At 39.5% G+C, this 12354-nt stretch overlaps 1 protein-coding gene and 1 pseudogene across 2 annotated transcripts in view; both read right to left on the bottom strand.

Moving 5' to 3' along the window:
• The window catches only part of GIPC2 (GIPC PDZ domain containing family member 2), a 96751-nt gene that overhangs the window by 43069 nt on the left and 41328 nt on the right, over positions 1–12354 (bottom strand). For both annotated transcript variants that reach the window (XM_021943303.2, XM_003892102.5), the window contains exon 3: positions 6607–6787. In XM_021943303.2, the coding sequence (XP_021798995.1) occupies positions 6607–6787 (181 nt within the window). The remainder of the gene's footprint in view (positions 1–6606; positions 6788–12354) is intronic.
• Positions 9527–10481, bottom strand: LOC108585919 (annotated as a pseudogene).

The raw sequence follows: 12354 nt of genomic DNA, 5'->3' as shown, positions 1-12354 counted from the left end.
GACCCATAGATATACACAAAGATAATAAAACTGAAACACACATATTCATTTGTAACTGAAACAATATTTACAATGTACAAAGCACAATATTTTCAACTCTATTCTACTTTGTGTTCTAAACACACTGGTTGAAACCTACTGGCTGAAAAACAGTAATTTAAATTCTGACCAGCACAGAAGATTTTGAGGGTACATTTTCTAACGGCCTTTATTCCTCCCTCAGAGCCCCACAGCCAACTTGGGAAAGTGCAGTGCAGCATCTGCTCATGGGACAAGTGACTTGATCTTGAGTACTTGGATAAAGGCTACCCAGAAGGCCATCTCGTCCATGTCTGGCCATTCCTCAGTGCTGGCTCCTCCTTCTCTTTCTGCCCCTTAAATGCTGGTGTTCCCCTCACCGTTCTGTTTTTGGTCCTTTTATCACTCTCAGTGATTCAATCTATTTCCATGGCTTCTGCTACTGATCAAAGAAAATTACTCATAAATCTCATTCTCTAGGCCCCAATTATCGATGCTCATCTACCTCGTGTGTGTGTGTGTGTGTGTGTGTGTGTGTGTGTGTGTGTGTGTGTATTTATTTTTTTATTTTTTGACAGGGTCTCACTCTGTTGCCCAGGCTGGAGTACAATGGCATGATCTCGGCTCACTGCAACCTCCACCTACCAGATTCAAGTGATTCTCCTGCCTCAGCCTCCCGAGCAACCAGGACTAGAGGTGCTTGCCACCATTTCCAGCTAATTTTTGTATTTTTAGAAGAGACAGGGTTTCACCACATTGGCCAGGCTGGTCTTGAAATCCTGACCTCAAGTGACCCTCCCTCCTCAACATCCCAAAGTGCTGGGATTACAGCTGTGAACCACCATACCCAGCCCTTTTGTACAAGTCCAACTGAATCATCCCGCAGATTTCAAACTCATTTAGTCCAAAATTATACTTATAATTTATTTCCTATCCTATCTCCTTGCCCATATCTATTTCTTTGCCAGCTTTCCTCATCTTAAAGAATGGCACCATACTCCCTCCCTGAAGCCACAAATCTGAGGTCATCATTTGCAGTCTCTCCTTCCTTTATTTCTATGTCCAACAGGTTACTAACTCAATCTCATTATTCAGTGGTGTGCAGGTAAACATTTAACAATCAGCTCTCCACACTAAAAAAATTAAAATAAAGAGCCCTGACTTACAGGACTTACCTATTTCTCTTTTATAAATAGCCCATTATAGCTAATTTAAAACAATCAACCTGATGTCAGTCAAGGAGGAGATGTGTACAAATGGCTCCAGCACACCACCATCTATTCCTCCAAACCATTTCTCTTCTCTTCATGCCTACAGGCACTGCTTTAATTCATCTCTCGCACACTGAACAAATGATAGCTATTATTGTTAATAGAACCTTTATGATCTCCTAATCTCTATCTCATATCCCTTTATCTAACAGTCTCCAAAATATCTTTGTAAAATTAAAGACTCATCATGTTACTCCTCTGCCTCTTCATTGCCCAGTCTTTATCTTCATATATAAGGCTCTTGATATATTTGTTCTCTACTGACTCTTGAGCTTCATTTCCTGTGACACCACCACCAATAACCTCTAACCAAAAACACTGGCAAACATGGTGTTCCCAAATATATGATGCTATTCTCTATCTCTGTAACTTTGCTTATTCTGTTCCCACTTCCCAGGACAACCTTCCCCAATTCATCCACTAAGTAAGCACTATTCATCCCTTCAGACTCAACTCAAATCTCTTTCCTTAGAAAGCTTTTCCTGGCTGGGTGCAGTGACTCACACCTGTAATCCTAGCACTTTGGGAGGCCAAGGCAGGTGGATCACGAGGTCAGGAGATTGAGACCATCCTGGCTAAACCCTGTCTCTACTAAAAATACAAAAAATTAGCCAGACATGGTGGCACATGCCTGTAGTCCCAGCTGCTCAGGAGGCTGAGGCAGGAGAATCACTTGAACCTGAGAGGTGGAGGTTGCAGTGAGCTGAGATCACGACACTGCACTCCATCCTGGGCAGCAAAGCAAAACTCCGCCTCACAAAAAAAAAAAAAAAAAAAAAATAGAAAAAGAAAAGAAAAGAAAAGCTTTTCCTGAACTTCTTAAGTACACTTGATGTCTCCCACCTCTATACATCCAGTATATTTTAGTACCTCTAACAGCCTTTATTAAATTTATTTATTTTTTCATATCCATCTCTTCTCACTAGACATGAGTTCCTAGATCTGGATCTTATTCATGCACGTACCAAGCAGGTGGTATGGTAAAGGTATACAGTAGGCTTTCAATAAATGGTGACTATGATTGTCTAGGGCAACTAATACCCTAAGACAAGCATATACTAATTGCTCGACAAATGTCTGAATGGAAACATATCGGTGTGCTCTTGCTATCTTCCCAAGGCCAGAGGAATGCTAAAATACCAGTACCTTCTAGATTATTAGAAAGCCCAAGATCTACTTCCATAGTCAAAGAACTGGTACTATAATTTTTTTCCTATTATCCTCTATAATTTCCTAGTGCTGCCATAACAAAGTACCATAGACTAGGTGGCTTAAACAATAGAAATTTATTTTCTCAGAGTTCTGGAGGCCAGAAGTTCAGGATCAAGGTTTCTCTAGGGTTGGTTTCTTCTGAGGCCTCTCTCCTTGACTTACAGATAGATAGTTATCTTCAAGTTCAAATGGCATCCTCCCTGTGTCTGTGTCTAAATTTCCTCTTCTAATAAGTACACCAGTCATATTGGATTAGGGCCCACCCTAACGACCTCATTTTAACCTAGTTACCTCTTTAACCTAGTTACCTTTTTAAAGGCCTTATCTACAAATCCAACTGCATTCTAAGGTACTGAAGATTAGGACTTCAACATGTGAATTTTGAAGGACACAATTCAGCCCATAACAGCCTCCTGCTAGACTATGAGCTCCTCAAAAGGCAGGAGCCATAGCTTAGTCTTCCTCCTTAGTATTTTCTATGCCACGCAGAGTACCTGAAACACAGAAGAGTCTCAATAATTTGTGAGATACATAAATTAAAAATCTTTCTAGAAATGTAGTCACAATTGGTAATTATGGTCCCCTCCAAATCTGATGGCCAGCACCAAGGAAAATGTGACTTTACTCTTTCTCTGAAAGAAAGTTGGATGCTGTCATCATCTCTAGATAGTCCACTGCCAAACAGCTATGTATGTGGCACCCAACTCATAGCAGAAAAATAAAATCCAAGGCCAAATGCCCACAACCATTTACAATACCCTTCTCCCTCCAAATCCATTCCAATACTCCCAGACTGATAGATATCATACATGGCTACAGTCAGATTCAAAATCAAGAGAAAATCAACACTGCTGTCCCTGCAGAACAAGATATAACAGCTAAGGAGAAATAGCAAAATGGGAATCTGCTACCTTTTTCCTACCTATAAGGAAACTTATCCCTTCCTGTTACGTGGGATTTTGGTAGGTCTATCATATAGCCTGCCTTCCCCATTATCAAGATGGGTACAAGACCTACTTACTTGCTCCACCTCTCCACCTGAATCCTGAGTGAAGTGATATGAAAATAGAAAATAATTGCCCGGAGTCAATTCAGCCAGTGCCATGAAGGGTTCCTGGTACACACATCCCTGAAACAGGTTTGGTTCCTGACCTTGTCAAGGCTCGATTGACTGTTTCTGGGACCTACATGGTAGTCTCCAATAAATGCCTTTTTCTGAAATTAGATAGTGTTTGTTGCATAGCTCTCCATCAAAGAATATTAACACATATAATGGCCCCTGGAAGTGGAGTGTAGCGAGTGGTGGACCTAAAATATGGAAATGAAGGCAGGCAGTAAGGATTTCCCCACCCACTACAAAGAAGTGGTGCTAGCCGGGCGCGGTGGCTCAAGCCTATAATCCCAGCACTTTGGGAGGCCGAGACGGGCGGATCATGAGGTCAGGAGATCGAGACCATCCTGGCTAACATGGTAAAACCCTGTCTCTACTAAAAAATACAAAAAACTAGCCAGGCAAGGTGGTGGGCGCCTGTAGTCCCAGCTACTTGGGAGGCTGAGGCAGGAGAATGGCGTAAACCCGGGAGGCGGAGCTTGCCATGAGCTGAGATCCAGCCACTGCACTCCAGCCTGGGCGACAGAGCCAGACTCCATCTCAAAAAAAAAAAAAAAAAAAGAAGAAGAAGCGGTGCTTGCAGTCCTAGTTATGCCATTGCAAAGCAGCCAACTATGCTCCTTCCTCTTGTGATTTGGGATATAGTCCACATGCCTCTCCAGGCTAAGTCTTTAGGGAAGTTGGTAGGAAAATGTCAAAATACTGGTGCATATAGCCATTTCTGACAGCTTTTGTTAAGATCCTATAAGTGACTTAGCTACAGCCAAAGTGGCCTATCTGAATGCAGAGAAAACTCTGCCTCACTAAGACTGGCCCTTTTCCTGGTAGAAATCCAAGAGGACAGAGAGTCAGATAATCATAAAGGACTATGAAATTTGAATTATTGGCCCTGAGTCAATAATAACGCTAGAAAATACAGGAAAAAAGGAAGGAAACATAGCAAAAGATAAGATTAGGACCAAGAGAATTGGGGGAAGCCTGATTCCCCAAGTACCCCCTGATTTATATTCCCCTCTCTGGCAAAGAGCTAAGCACTGGGATGAAGCCAAAGGATGAGGAACAAAGTAGCTTTGTCTTTATCCCAGAGGCAAAACAATAAGCAGAAAAATTCGGGGCTGGAGGATAGGCAGAGCAGCCAGGCTTACTTTTAAGAAAGAAATCCCTCACGCTAGAGCCCAGAGTCAAGAATCAATCCACAGCATGGAAAATGCATAAAGACCAGCAGTTTGAGTAAAACTTCCACAGAAACCTTGGAAAACAAAAACTTATTCCTCCAAAGGCAATCTCTGGGTGTCCTAACCAACAGCACTACCAGAATTCAGGGTGCTCAAATAATATACCTCTATTAGGAAAATCCTACTCAGGGTGCTTTGCAAATGTGTCCATTGATTTCATGAGGCAACAGAAAGCCGGTTCAATAGTAGTTAGGTACATAAGGCAGTGAAGTATACTGACTGTACACGTGTCTACAACATTGAAGGGAAAATCTAATCATGGAACAATAATAGCTAAATACAATGACCTTTGTAACATTTAAGACCATCACCAACCTAGCATCCAAGTTAAGGTATACCACCAACTTTCTACAAAGACATAGGGACCAAAAGATTTAGATGCAGACAATGGGGGGGAAAAAACAGAGAAAAATTTACTCTGGAAACAGATTAAATAGTAGAGATAAATACAGAAAAAAATAGATTTCTTGAGTTGTACTAATAGAATGGCTTTGATTTACAAAGAGTCTAAATCAAATAAGAATATTTATCCTGAACCATCTACACCCTGTCAATTTATTTCACCATGCTATCTGGGGAGTCAGGTTACCAAATGAAGCCATCTTGAAAGGAGTTACTGGATAGAAACCTGAGTGCTGCTTTCCTTCCTCTGTGAGAAGTGAGCTCAGATGCTGCAAGGCACCAGGCAGAATCACAGCATCTACAGAGGCAGTTCCTGGAGTGCTCCCTCCAGGAGGTACTGGTAAGGCATCTTTTTCTTACACCTTCTGGAAAACTGTCTCCCACAGGTAATATAACCTACACTTGTATTTCTGTTAAATGGTGCAGAATCATGTAGAAGCAGAGAAAAAATTCTAATTCCATATACCTAGGACCTGTCACTTACTTGCTAAGAGAGAGAAAACGTAATTCCCCAGATCCACTGCATTCTTCCATTATTTCCAACAACTGCCCTGAGAAAATGGCATTAGAGACAAACTAAAAGGAATATTTATGTTCTGTGAACAAAGGAAAGAACATAGTGTGCATGGGGTCACGATGAGTAAGAGCAAGCCTGAGATGATTCTGCTAAAGATATTTTAACACTGATGAATGCTAGGCCTTGGTTTGGCTTATTAAAATAGTTCTGGGTGGTAAGAGAGAAGCTGGCACATTTTTCTGTAGATGAGATAGCCTTGGGTGATTGAACAACAGTTGGAATACAGCTGCCATGGCTAAAACCAAGCAAGTACAGATGTCACCCCAAAGTGGAAATAATTTCATACCATCCCACGCTGCCAAATTCAAATGCCAATGGAGGAAAGATATTGGGGAAGGAGGTCTTTTAAATGGAACAGATAACTATTTTAAATACCATTCTGTATATAACTACAATTTTTGCTGCTGAGATCCATGAGCAACAGTTATTATGGTTTAAAGAGCTCAGTCAAAAATCTTACTGCTCAGCAAAATGAAAACAATACAATGTGTTGTTCTCAGAGATAGGAACAACCACATCAAATTCAGTCACTAGACATTAGACTTTGTAATTTCAAATGTTTGGAAAATGTCCTTTTACAAGGCAATAATTTTCTTTTTTCTTCCTTCAATAGTTGTCTCTCTTATAAGTAGTGCTACCATTTTCTACGTTTTTAACTGATATGTTAGATAAGAAGACACTAAAAGCACAAAGCACCATATCACAGTACTCATTTCCCTTAGAAAGAAAAATCAGGGAAAGGGAACATTTCACACACCCGCCCACCGACCCCTGACTTACCAAATGCCTTCTTAGGTTCTATTAAATTCATGGTGAAGAGTTCCTCTTTTTTTAATTCCTTTAACTTCTTAGCAACATCATAGTGACGCCACCCAACAATATTTTCTCCATTTATGGATTCAATATGATCCCCAACACAGATTGTTTTAATTGAGTCAATAACACCACCATCTTTAATTCTCTGAAAGAAAATTAATGATAACATAATATAAAATAGAACTGTGTAATGAATGCACCAATCTCATCTGATCTTGGAAGCTAAGCAGGTTCGGGCCTGGTTAGTACTTGGATAGGAGACAATAACAGGTGCTATAGGTTTAAAAACAAAATAAAACTGTGTAACAGTACTTTTTATGCTTTTGAGACATATATACAATGTATTGACAACAATGCAGTCTGATGCTCAGTTAGAGAGGGAAGACTGAGCAACCAAGAACCACTATCTTACCTCCAACCATTCTTCGTCTTCCTTATCATTTGGAATTCAGCTCACTCACAGTTACCACCTCCTCTAGGAAGCTTTTCCTGACATTCCCCAACCCACTCCCCCAAGAATGGGTAAGGTGCCACTCTCATGTTTCTACAATACATTTTGCTGTATATGCTGAACTCTAAACTAAGCACTTTACATTTGTTATTTCATTTAATTCTAACAACCTTTATGAGATTCTCATGTCACAGGTCAGGAAGACTAAAGCTTCAGAAGAGCAAGTAATTTGCCAGATTCAACATACCACAGTGTGATTGTTTATTTACTTCTCAGTCTCCATTACTAAGCTAATATCCTTGAGGACAGAGATGGTCTTATTCACTCTGCATGTCTGTGCCTAGCACAGTATCTGCAAAGTCCCCTCATAAGTGATTACTGAATTATTTCAATTGAGGCCCATCACATAAGAATAGAGCTTGAGCTTTCTCAATTGGCTGCATTTAGTTACAAATGCAAAGACACAAAGAATAATACCATCTTAGCTAAGATGCCTGATACCTAATAAAAGACAAGTATGGTTATCATTTTGGGAGCCAGTAAGGGTGATTTGATGCTATTGTTTCTCATTTATGTATTTTAGATGAAGAGAATCTGGGACCCCAAGGAGAAACTTCAAGTTGGTCTTTCTTTATCTTACTTCTCTATAATACATCCTCAGGGTAGAGTCTCAAAATGGTATCTAGTATTCCCAAGAATTTTTGAAAGGATTTTAGGCACAGGAGCTCCAGAAAACTCTTCCAGAATTGCAGAAAACAGCCCTGCAGAGGATGTACAAGTTCTTCCATGGTGATGAGGAATAGGGCAAAATGAAGGCCATAATCTGTCTCAGAAGTCCCAAATCCTTCATAGGAATGATAGCAACATCAGGAGCAGCTGCTATTGTATACTAAAGGCTGTGTATTCTCCACCCTTGCTAGTTGGAAGTATAACATCTTCTGAATCAGCAGGGTGATTGATCATTGTGTCCAAGAGCTAGGAGAAAACGGATCTCATCTACCTCCAACATCTCCATCATATTGTCATCAGGAACAAGAGTAACTTAGGAAGGTTAAGCATTTTTAACATTTAAATTTCATTATTATAAATCAAAACTCACAATAGATTTCTTTTTTACCCCAAATTTTAAGAATATTGCTATGTTCATTCATTCTAACAGTGACTGTTAACATGCTATATGCAAATGTCACAATAACGCCAACTTTAACAGAGCCCACTGTCATTACAAATAGTTAGGCAAGGAAACCACAAGTTTCATAGTCTACCTGACATTGTTTTATTAGAAACCCATATTAAACTTATATCGCTAACAGAAACAATGGGAACCACCCAGTACAACTAGAGTTTCTAAACTGTCACAGAAAAATAAATGAGATTGAAGAAGACTAAAGTCTAAAGAAGAAAAAACTATTAAATACTGTTCCACAATTCGTAATTCATCAAAGAATTCAATAATCGATATTTAACTTTGATTTTTCTTCTTAGCTTTTATTCTAATTTATCTCTTGACATATCTTGAATTTATTTTTTTCTTTGGTCAACTACACCATACAAATTTCAGAGTCTCACCACACAGTATTTTTAGCTTAAGATTTAGAGTTACAATTTTATTTTAAATAAGCATTATATAAAAGTTACAGACTTTGAAGACACATCTGAATCTCACCAGTGAATTAAAGGTCAGAGTAACAGAAATGTAGGGTTGCAGAGGCCCATGAGTCGCCTCATCAATCCTAGAGATGCTTCAGCAACCAGAATAGTGCCCAGATAGAGGGAGAGAAAGGCAGTTACCAGAAGTCAGAGCAGGCAGCAGGGTGAGAATCCAGGTAGCAAAAGAAAAGTCACAGCACATGTCACTATCTGAGGCAGCAGATAAGAATCTGGAATGAAGACACAGGAAAATCAATATAGGGAACTTGGAGAAGATGAACCAGATATGGAAGCAAAGTTGAAGACATGGATTATATATTTTATGGGTTACCTGAGCCTTAGCCTCCAAAGTGGGTAGAATAAACAATATGGGAGCAATGGAGACAAGTTTCTGAAACCTAATGTGCTTTGATAATCATACAATAACTTGACAGAGATTAATAATATTGCCAAAGGTACTAATGAGATGCAAAGGAATAAGAGGGAAAAAAAAGAGGCATTAATGCTATACTTTATTTACTGAGTTATTTATACTATTCTCTATAACACTTAGGAACTTTCACCTGTCTTTGGAGCTTGATGCTGCAAAAGGTAGAGAAGATTTATTTATTTATTGGAAGACAGGATTTACGTTATTAAACATAGAGTTTTCCAACCATTTCAGACCATTATTATAATATCTCCCATTATGTTCATCCCATATATTTAGAGAATTCTGCCTTCTCATCACAGATGTCAGCAGAAGTCTAGGGCAGCATACATTCTCCCTAAAGTATTTTTTTCCCCTTTCAATTCATTTAATTTCAACAATCTGTCAAAAACAGCCAATAAACAAATACTGAATTATATTCTGTTGAGTTTTTTAAAGGCTCTAGACTACAAAAACATCTCGTGTGTCTCCCACCCTGAGCACCCTGCTACTTTTCCATATACCACATGCCACCCATAGACACAAAGCCAGGGGATGAAGCTGACATGGTCTACTTGGAGCCAGTAGACAGGAGGGCGTTGAGTCCTGATGAAGCACTTAGGGACAAAATTCATTGTGGGGTTGAAATTCTTCAATATGAAGAAGAAGCAACAATGACCAAGACCAGGAACAGAGTGTTGTTATAGAAGATGGAAAATGTTGTAGCTTCAGAATCAGCAACTTCATTCTTTCTTCCACAAGATTCTTACATCTTTCTCTTTCCGAGACATCTTTCTATTATCAGCTTCAGAAAGTTTTCGAATCACTGCATCCTCCCTCTGCTGTGCTACTTTGTGCTTGAGAACAAATTTCACATTCTTGTATGCAAAGGCTACCAAATATGTACTTTCTAGGGTCATCACACTATGGAAAACAGCAGACTGAATAGGATCCATATGCCATATTCTCCAGTATAACCAGATGGGGATGGCAGACACGACGAAAGCATTCCTGAAAAAGATCGCAAAGGACTTGGCAGAGAGGTTGCCACTGAAATCCTGCAGGAGCAGGTCCTCCTCGGACGACTGTTTGGAGCTGCCTTTGGGAGCTATAGCGGAACGGGAGGTGAGAACAGGGAAGGTAGAGCTAGCGGCCAAGCCAGGCAAAAGCCCTTGGCTCCGCCCCTGCGGCCGCCTTATCTGATCCACTCTCCCTAAAATCTTAAGCACCAGACTCTGAGCTGCAAGTCCAGTCGCTATGATCAGCAACTCTGAGATCTGTGTTGCTGATCCTTCCAACACTGTCCTCAAACCTCGCTCATAATAATAAGCTAACAGTCATACAGTTGTAAATAGTTATCTCACTCAGTCCTCACAATAAGCCTAGGAAAAGGATATTTATCATTCCATTTAAGGAATGAGGAATTTAAGCCACAATAATTACATGGCTTGCCCAAGATAACACAGCTAATTAGGTCTCAAACAGAGATGACATAATTTTTTAAATTAAAAATGTCTTTAAAAAAGGTATAGAACCCAAGTTCTTCTGACCTAAAGTACAAAGTTTTGGGTTATACATGTCCAAAATGATCTATCACCTTTGAACTCTGAATTTTTTTTTTGACAGCCTTATTTTTTCCATTTTCCATCTCCTTATTTCTACTAAAGCTGTTTTTCATCAACACCTCATCATGGTCTCCAGATCTCAAACATCTGTTTTCACAAATCATCATGTCTATTCTGGCTTTACAGATCTCTGCTCGGATCCTAGCTTCCATCCTATAATCCTCTGCCCCCTTGACTTCCTACATTTCCAGTCTTGCTGATTCTTAGTTTGGGCAAATGAAAAAGTAAAATGTTAGAAAGATGTAAGTATCATATTTCTCGAAATGATCACTCTAAAATGTGGTTGTACTAAAGCAAAAGTATGGCAAATCATAAAGGTCTGTAAGAGATATCCTGAGAATGACAGCTTTGTGGTTAGTCAAACTATTTCAATTTAAAACAAAGTCAGGTGGGTTTTTAAAAATCAATTTAGCTCATTTCTTAATTGCATGTTATAAATCCTTATTTTTATTTTAAATTTGAAAATACAAGTCTCAGCCGGGCGCAGTGGCTCATGCTTGTAATCCCAGCACTTTGGGAGGCCGAGGCAGGCAGATCACCTGAAGTCAGGAGTTCAAGACCAGCCTGGCCAACATGGTGAAACCCTGTCTCTACTAAAAATGCAAAAATTACCCAGGCGTGGTGGCACATTCCTATAATCCCAGCTACTCGGGAGGCTGAGGCAGGAGAATCGCTTGAACCGAGGAGGCAGTGAGCCAAGATCACACCACTGCACTCCAGCCTGGGTGACAGAGCAAGACTCTGTCTCAATAAATAAGTAAGTAAGTAAATTAATTAATTAATTAAAGTACAAATCTCTTCTCTTAAACCAGGTGTCATCAAACTATGGCTCACAGCAGAACTCCAGGGTGGTGTGCACCCTCCACCACGGCCACCACCTGTTTTTATATGGCCCATGATTTATGAACGGTTTTTACCTTTTTGAATGGTTCAGAAAAAAATCAAAAGAAGATTTGTGATGTGAAAATTATAAGAAATTTAAATTACAGTGTCTATGAGTAAGGTCTCAGTGGGAAACATGCATGCTCATTCATCTAAGTATTATCTGTAACTGCTTTTGTGCTACACGGGCTTAGTTGAGTAGTTGCAGCAAAGACCATATGACCCACAAAGCACAAAATATTTACCATCTGCACTTTACAGAAAACATTTTCCAGCTACTGTCTTAACTATACACAGGTTTCATTATATGTATGCTCTTAATTTTCTGATTAAGTTATTTATATACCTTTTGTTCTTGGAAATGTTGAGACTTAGATACTAAAATCATGAACATTTAAGTATGTTGTTTTTTCACCCAAAAAGTTTCATCTGGGCCATGTATGGTGGCTCATCCCTGTAATCCCAGCATTTTGGGAGGCCTAGAGAAAGGGATCACTTGAGCCCTGCTCAACTGAGCAACATGGCAAAACCTTGTCTCTACAAAAAACAAACAAACAAAAAAACCAGTTTCATCTGTGTGAACCATACAAAACTATAAAATGCATTTCTCTGCCATTGATCTTTCCTAATTATGTAATGGTTTATTGTTAGAATGATTATTAAAATATTAGCTATTAATTGTGAATACTGCAGAC

The sequence above is a fragment of the Papio anubis genome, chromosome 1, assembly GCF_008728515.1.
Source record: "Papio anubis isolate 15944 chromosome 1, Panubis1.0, whole genome shotgun sequence".
In the NCBI taxonomy this organism is placed as follows: domain Eukaryota; kingdom Metazoa; phylum Chordata; class Mammalia; order Primates; family Cercopithecidae; genus Papio; species Papio anubis.
The sequence above is the reverse complement of the archived record's forward strand: the minus strand, read 5'-3'. Positions and strand labels throughout refer to the sequence as shown.